This window comes from Olea europaea, chromosome 16 (assembly GCF_002742605.1).
Source record: "Olea europaea var. sylvestris chromosome 16, O_europaea_v1, whole genome shotgun sequence".
NCBI classification, from domain to species: Eukaryota; Viridiplantae; Streptophyta; class Magnoliopsida; order Lamiales; family Oleaceae; genus Olea; species Olea europaea.
Window position 1 is genome coordinate 8,721,476 of NC_036252.1, and position 8,031 is coordinate 8,729,506.

At 35.4% G+C, this 8,031-nt stretch overlaps 1 protein-coding gene across 1 annotated transcript; it reads right to left on the bottom strand.

Annotated features, from left to right (window-relative positions):
• Positions 1-3,146: 3,146 nt before the first annotated feature.
• On the bottom strand, positions 3,147-7,827 carry LOC111412033 (flagellar radial spoke protein 5). The gene is made up of 9 exons (XM_023042768.1): positions 7,396-7,827; positions 6,417-6,501; positions 5,985-6,101; positions 5,651-5,715; positions 5,473-5,561; positions 5,285-5,364; positions 4,699-4,810; positions 3,520-3,639; positions 3,147-3,431 (listed from the first exon to the last, which is right to left on the bottom strand). Exons 1-9 carry the CDS (start codon positions 7,706-7,708, stop codon positions 3,249-3,251), a joined length of 1,164 nt encoding a protein of 387 aa, XP_022898536.1. The 5' UTR covers positions 7,709-7,827; the 3' UTR covers positions 3,147-3,248.
• Between the last annotated feature and the right edge of the window lie 204 nt (positions 7,828-8,031).

The following is an 8,031-nucleotide window of genomic DNA, read 5'->3' on the forward strand; positions in this document are numbered from 1 at the left end:
AAAATTGAAACTAAAACGATTCCTACATCATTTTTGAGACACAAAACGACATTCATATCGTCTCAATGTTAAATACACATTGCTTCTCTGATTTTGCGTAACGACTTAGAACACGTTATGAACCTAAATAACGACTTAAAGGTCGTTTCAGTTAAAGTTGATACTAAAACGATATCTAACTCGTTTCTTGTACACAAAACGACATTAATATCGTTGCAATGTTAAATACACACTGCTTCTCTAATTTTGCGTAACGACTTAGAAGTCGTTATGACCACACATAACGACTTCTAAGTCGTTTCAGTTAGAATTAATACTAAAACGATTTCGACTTCATTCCCAAGACACAAAACGACATGAATATCGTTCCAACGTTAAATACACACTGCTCTCTGATCTTGAGTAACGACTTTGAAATCGGTATAATCTCACATAACGACTTATAAGTCGTTTCAGTTAAAATTGAAACTAAAACGATTCCTACATCATTTTTGAGACACAAAACGACATTCATATCGTCTCAATGTTAAATACACATTGCTTCTCTGATTTTGCGTAACGACTTAGAACACGTTATGAACCTAAATAACGACTTAAAGGTCGTTTCAGTTAAAATTGATACTAAAACGATTTCTAACTCGTTTCATGGACACAAAACGACATTAATATCGTTGCAATGTTAAATACACTGCTTCTCTAATTTTGCGTAACGACTTAGAAGTCGTTATGACCACACATAACGACTTATAAGTCGTTTCAGTTAGAATTAATACTAAAACGATTTCGACCTCATTACCAAGACACAAAACGACATGAATATCGTTTCAACGTTAAATACACACTGCTTCACTCAATTCAATAGGATTGAATTGAGGGGCTGGAGAGCTACAGCGAAGGGCTCGTAACGACTTAGAACACGTTATGAACCCAAATAACGACTTAAAGGTCGTTTCAGTTAAAGTTGATACTAAAACGATATCTAACTCGTTTCTTGTACACAAAACGACATTAATATCGTTGCAATGTTAAATACACACTGCTTCTCTAATTTTGCGTGACGACTTAGAAGTCGTTATGACCACACATAACGACTTATAAGTCGTTTCAGTTAGAATTAATACTAAAACGATTTCGACCTCATTACCAAGACACAAAACGACATGAATATCGTTTCAACGTTAAATACACACTGCTTCTCTGATCTTGAGTAACGACTTAGAAATCGTTATAATCTCACATAACGACCTATAAGTCGTTTCAGTAAAAATTGAAACTAAAACGATTCCTACATCATTTTTGAGACACAAAACGACATTCATATCGTCTCAATGTTAAATACACATTGCTTCTCTGATTTTGCGTAACGACTTAGAACACGTTATGAACCTAAATTGATATTAAAACGATTTCTAACTCATTCCTGAGAAACAGAACGACATGAATATCGTTCCAATGTTAAATACACACTACTTCTCTGATTATCGTTTCTTCTCGTTCAGAACGACATTGATATTGTTCTAGCGTAATTGTTCCTGAAAGTTGATCCATCTCGTTTCTTTACAAATCTGACGAGTTCGAAATCGTTTCAGTTGAAATTATAAGTGCAACGACATCGGTATCGTTTCTTCACAGTTGAAACGACATTAGTATCGTTATGCTTAAAAATGGCGTTTCGACCATCCATGGCCACCGACATACGTCCCACCGTACGTATGACGATGAAAACAGGTCATCGAGCCAGCTCAATCTCACTCGAACGACGTTATGGTGGCTCAAATATCGAAAATTTACCATACCCTCTCTTCTTCTCCAAATGCCCAATAAAAATATAGCAAGATTTTATTATTCACTTCAACCAAATGAATATTCAAGGGAATGAGAATGTAGATTTTGTGATTTTATTAAGTAGAGAAGAAGATGATGATAAGAAATCAGCATGGAGGCATTTACAGTGGTTGAGTCGTTCTTAGAGGAGGAAGGGAAGGAGATTAGGGTTGAAAGGAAATTGAAATGAAAATAAGGGCAATATCATCATTTCACATACAAGGATATTTTAGTCTTTTACAAATTCTATTTTCCATATTTAATAACTTTAGGCCTTTCAACTAAAAGTCTTAGTTCTTGGTCTTTTTGAACAAATGTTTAGTTTGACCAAGCCTTTTAAATGAATCCCCCAATGTAAAAACCTGACGTCCAACATACCGTCCATGGTGTCCTTTGTTATAGAACATGACCTGTTCGATGAAATGCCTCTGAGGGTGGAACCTGAACGTGCCGAAAGCAGATAAAGGAAACAGGTTTTGGGCTACTTCTGCGTTTTGTACGTGCTAAGGTTGGACCGCGAGAATAATGAATTAATGGCTAATTTATGGTCGTTGTCCCAAACCTTTCACTTTCTTTGCACTTCTATCCCCAAGAAATGTATTAAGAAAATCATTCTATTTAAAAAGTTGGTCATCAATCTTCGAGTCCTTTCTTTTTTGGTTTCAAATTGGTCAATGAACCTTTTTTGTTGTTAGAAGTTGAACACAACTTGTCGAGCTTTACATGGTTTATGAATTTTTAGAAGCAGGTGTAGGGATTTCAAGGTGGAAAACGAAGCGAACGGTTAAAAAAAAAAAGAGTTAATTGTTCTAATGGTCACTGAACTTAGGTCTATATTTTTGATTAGCCACTGAATTTTAAAATGTCGAGTTTTGATCATTGAACTTAGATCTATATCTTCGATTGTTGACTGATATTTAAAATGTCAAATTTTAACTACTAAACTTTGAAAAATATTGTACATTATCAACCGTAAATTCGATATTTTTCAAAGTTCAACAATTATGCTAATAAAAAAACGTACGACATATTTCAAAGTTTAGTGACCAAAACTCGATATTTTTAACTTCAATGAGTAATCTAAGATATGAACATAAGTTTAGTGAGCCATCGAAGACATTGATCCAAGTTTAGTGACCAAAACTCGACATTTTAAACTTCAGTGACCAATAAAAGACATGGACCTAAGTTCAGTAATCAAAACTCGACATTTTTCAAAGTTCAGTGGCCAATCAAAGATGCACCTAAGTTTAGTGACCATTGGAACAATTAACTCCCAAAAAAAAAAAAAAAAAAAAAACTATTATTTAATTAGAGTGCAGTTGCATAAATTAAAAATGGCCTCTCCATGCAATTTTCTCAATATATAATACATCTCTGGTTTAAATATGAAGAGACGAAATTAACAAGATTGGACTATGCAATCAGCGCCTATATTCATCCCCACAGTCACCAATTACATTCAGAAGATTTTTGCCTCTCTTGGAAATTTCCTGTATGCTGCTTACATCTTCTTCATCAAGAACAAGAGAAAACACAGCATTTGTGTCTTTAATGTGTTCCGACAGACCAAGCCTTGCACCTACCATCGACCCTGCCACTGCTGGCTGCAATATTGCAAATAGCAAATCAAAATGAATCCGAGATATCAAAAAGATATACATACAGTTAAAGGCAAGATATAATTTTTCTTACCTGGTCGAGGATGTATTTCACAGCTACTGTTGGAATGGAGACACCGTGTTTTGAAGCTACTTTCTTCAGAGTCTGAAGCAAAACTTGGAATTGACTCCATCCTCCCCAAGCATCAACCATCTGCATATAATTTCCGTACACAACTTGTTAACCAAATATGAATATAGCGGCTGGTTCCCTTGGAAACATTAATGCTCTAGTTACTTTCCATGGACAATGCTATGTTGACACAATATAGTAGACTGGTTTTTCTGTACATGTATAGTGGGTACATTGAAATTTATGATAGATTCTTGACTATCTGAATAGTCTTTCGCAAAGATCTTACCACAAGGCTCAATGAACAAAGTTTAATAGATAGAGATGGACAACAAACTAAACAATAAGAACGGAGTACCATAGGATTACTCTTGTTTTGACTCTTTCTCTATTAAGGATATGACCAAGTTCCAAACAATTTCTCCCTCCTTTTTTCGTACTCTAGGGTCATTTGTCCTTCAAGGTCAAGGGTTCATCTGCTTTGAACCTGACTAGAAGCTCGTATGACAATATAATTATGCAATTATGAGACTCGAACATAACATACTACACGAGCTCTTTATAAAGTTTCTGATGAAGTTCTATGCTATTTCTCGAATTCTTTTGTTCAGTTTATGTATTCTAAATCTGCTACAATGATAAATGTTATTTTAGAATTGTGCATTTAAGATTTTTGTTTCATCCTTGATCCGCTCAAAAAGTTAGGAATGACCGACTGTCTATGGCATTTTGGTAGAAGACTGCTATGGATCACTTATTTACTGGTGTAATTGATAATTTTTTTCAGAGGCCTAGAAATTTTAAGATTAGCGGGAAATTTTCTGGGAAAAGGAGAAGAAAACAATAGCTTTTCTTTAATATTTTGGAAATTTATCAGTTATTGTAATTTTTGTTGGAGTTTGAGATTTTTAATAATAGCTTATTTTATGATTCAATGGGTTAATTTATTGTTGTTGTAGAATGTACTTTACATTCCGAGGATCTACAATGATTTAAGTTTGACAGTGTTAATTATTTGCTATTGGGATTTAGATGCTTGGAACCTTTAGTGATAATTTAAATTCCAAAGAAATTCTATAAAAATCAACAACAAACATTCACATCTTTTTTGATTCGATACGTGCTCTTTAGAAGACTCACCCTTTTGTACTTCTGCAGTGAAGGAGTATTTAATGGTGGGCCGGCAAAAGGAATAGACAAATTTGTATCAAGAAACTTTTCGGATAATAGTCCACCCATCACAGTTCCATACCTGCACATAAATGCAATATATCAGATTTGCAGACAATGCAAGAATGCTGCGTAGATCAAGATACAATAATGTTTATAGCATATTGCTATAGGGGCATGTTCATTTTCATGCTGAAATTCACAACATTGATTAGAATCATTAGATGCTCAAGGGCACAGTTAAGAAATGAGAATATTATAATACTCTCACGCAGACATATATGAATGACTGCATATATGCGTAAATAATTAGATTATAAATACAAATTTCTCTACATGCTTCCTGTTTAGTTTTCACTTTGTCGTGTCAAGCTGTAGAAACTATGACATGAAGTAATATTTCATTTGATAAATTATGTAAGGAAGATAAGTATTTAAGAAATTCTACAAAAAATGCTGATATTTGTAGTTTGAAAAATCAGCTGAGTGAGTGCATAAAGTGGAATGTCAATAACAATTTCTATATATTATTTGCGAAAGAGAGACAGAAAGAGACGTTATAAGTTTAACTCCAGTGAGCTGGCACAACTCGGCCATTTTCTGTTGAGGACGCATGTCAACAATTGAATGTTGCACCTGAAGAAACGAAGAACATTCTCATTCAATTCACTTGACATCATTTAAGCATGCATCAGAACCACCCCCACCCTGGCCAAAAAAAGGAAAAAAAAAAAGACTTATCACCTGGTTACTAACGACTGGAATCCCATTTTCCAGTATTTTTTGTAACCTCTCCGTATCAAAGTTAGTTAATGCGACAGTCTTGATCTTACCTGCATGCCAATCACTGAAGTAAACTGGTCTAATCAAGAAATTCCGCTTACATATGGATAGGTGTAAAGACAATTGAATGCAAACAAACCTTCTTCTTTCAAATCTGTTAGGTGTTTAAGTGCATCGAGGTAGCCAGAATTAGAATAGTCCCACCTAAGTAAAGCAGACCAAAGAAAAAGTCATTATTTAAATATGCTGTTCAAAAATCAGGTGGAATGATTGAAATAAGACAAATATAGAGAGGAATGATATATCGGTAAAAGATCCCCTATACAAGTTCTCTTTCTCTCCCCTCCTTTTTTTTTTTTTTTTTTTGCATTTATAATTTATGAAGGTTCTGTTAATTAATATAAGCATTTGAGTTTAAAAATAGTATAAGTTATTCAGGACGACACAAGAAACTGAAAAATGACATTGTATACCAGTGAAACTGAAGCATGTCCAAAGATGCAACATCCATCCTCTTCCTTGAGACATTTATGCTCTCCCGAACAAAGTTACTAGTCATCTTGACAGGCGGTGGCACCCATTTGGTAAGACTGCATGCGTATAGAGAAAATAAATATAACTCCATAAACTGCCATTGAAAATAATCCTTGCTCTTCCTACATAACTCAAATGCATCTTATTACAAGGAGACTTCATCATCTTTCACAGCTTCACCAGATAAAATCCCTTCATTTTTACTGAAGTTCACTCGATCTATCTAAAGTGATCCTAACTTCACTTATCCCTCAGACAGAAGAAGCACTCTAGCTCTCACTTCAAGTAGAGGAAATGAGAACTGCTCAGCAACTGCAACAATCGATAATTAACAAAACCAAAACAAGATAAACACTAATATCCATACTCACCCCTTGACATTTTCCAGATACTCCGGTGGGCGCTCTCGGCGTACTCTATTAATGAATATACCATAAAGATCTTCTGCAGGTCCATCTGCAGAATATGCACAAGTAAATCACAAAACCACTAATCACATGCATAAAATACTCATGCAGTGAATACATCCCTTTTCGCATCTTATGTGTTACACTCGAGGGGTATCAAGATTCTATACACTCATAATCAAGAAATCTAGAATTCGCAGCAATCCTAAAGGACCTAAATCAAATCAGTAGCTTCTCAAAACTATGCTGTAATTAAAATATGTTTCCACAGCATAAATGAAATGAGCAATACTAATCAATTCTAAATGTTATCATGTGCTTTACATATATCAGCTAAATCAAAAGTTCTTAATCCAGCATCCGCTTATTGAAGCATGGCATAGATAGCACCGTCTCTATCAATTCTGTCCCCATCCACCACTAGTCTGCCACATCCCATTAACCACTCTGCAAATGTCTAACGAATCTTTCCCATTCTTGACTTCCACTCTTTTCGTATCCTCAATTAACACACACTGAAATGGCCTTGCAAACGTTTTTCTTGATTCGATTACTCTATTACATTTCAGGTTAATCTTTATAAAGTTGAAAGTGAATTGACCTAATGAGAGGTTCAATATTTGTGCCATCGAGAAAGTGAGAACCAAAGGGTAGTTAATAAGTAGTTCTGCACTTGTCAAATTGATTTTATCCTATCTGTTCTTATGCGTCAGCCCTGTATTCTCCTCCATAGTTCTTTATTTCAAATGACATTTTTTCCCCAGTATGTAAAATAACTTTCTTTCCACTTATTTGCGCTTTAGAAGGTGCATGAAAAAAATCAATATTTTTGGCTTTTAAGCAAGACCAAACACTTCACAATAACGACGACAACAAAATAAAAAAAATAAAAAAAAAAATCCAAAATTTAGGGGGAAGAGGGCATCGGGGTAAAATTGCGTACAATGGTCAGCCATGTCGAAGGTGGAGAGACCAGCGTCAGCGTATTTGAACATAGCTTCGACGGCGTCGTCTCGGTCGATTCTGCCCCATCCACCACTGGTCTGCCACATCCCATTAAGCACTCTGCAAATTTCAAGTGAATCATTTCCATTCTTCACTACCACCGTCTTCGTTTCCGCCACACCAACACCCACCTCGCAGCACCGCACCACGCGGTGGCCAACTCTCCTCGGCCGCTCAAACCCACTACGGGGCTTGGAGAAAGGGTAAAAATTGGACATGGAACGGTGCACAGACATTGTGGCAGCTGCCATTTTAACGGCGCCGAGTTTTGCCTTAAATTTCGCAGTTGGGGCTGATCGATGCCTGGAGAGGCCACCAGAAATGAAAAAGAAGATGAAATAAAAATGTTTTAAGATAAGGCTGCTTGCTTGGGTCCTATTTTTCTCATTTTCATTTTTTATTTTTTTTTCTTTTATTTATTTTATCTAAGTGTTTCGCGCGAGTTAGTGGCTAACAATTAAAAATGGATCATGCGATTGTGTGAGGGACAAATCTCTTGAGACAAAGTCCCAAAAAGGGGTGTTTTTATTGGCGATGATTTTACAGTTGGAAAATAAAAATAGAATGCCTCCAA

Bases quoted from the DNA above. Each gene is read 5' to 3' on its own strand.
- LOC111412033 (XM_023042768.1), bottom strand. From the start codon at position 7,708: ATGGCAGCTGCCACAATGTCTGTGCACCGTTCCATGTCCAATTTTTAC. The intron at 5,562-5,650 runs GTTTGTTTGCAT...ATTGGCATGCAG, and splicing joins AACAGATTTGAAAGAAGAAG to GTAAGATCAAGACTGTCGCA. The intron at 4,811-5,284 runs GTCTCTTTCTGT...ATTTATGTGCAG, and splicing joins ACTGGAGTTAAACTTATAAC to GTATGGAACTGTGATGGGTG.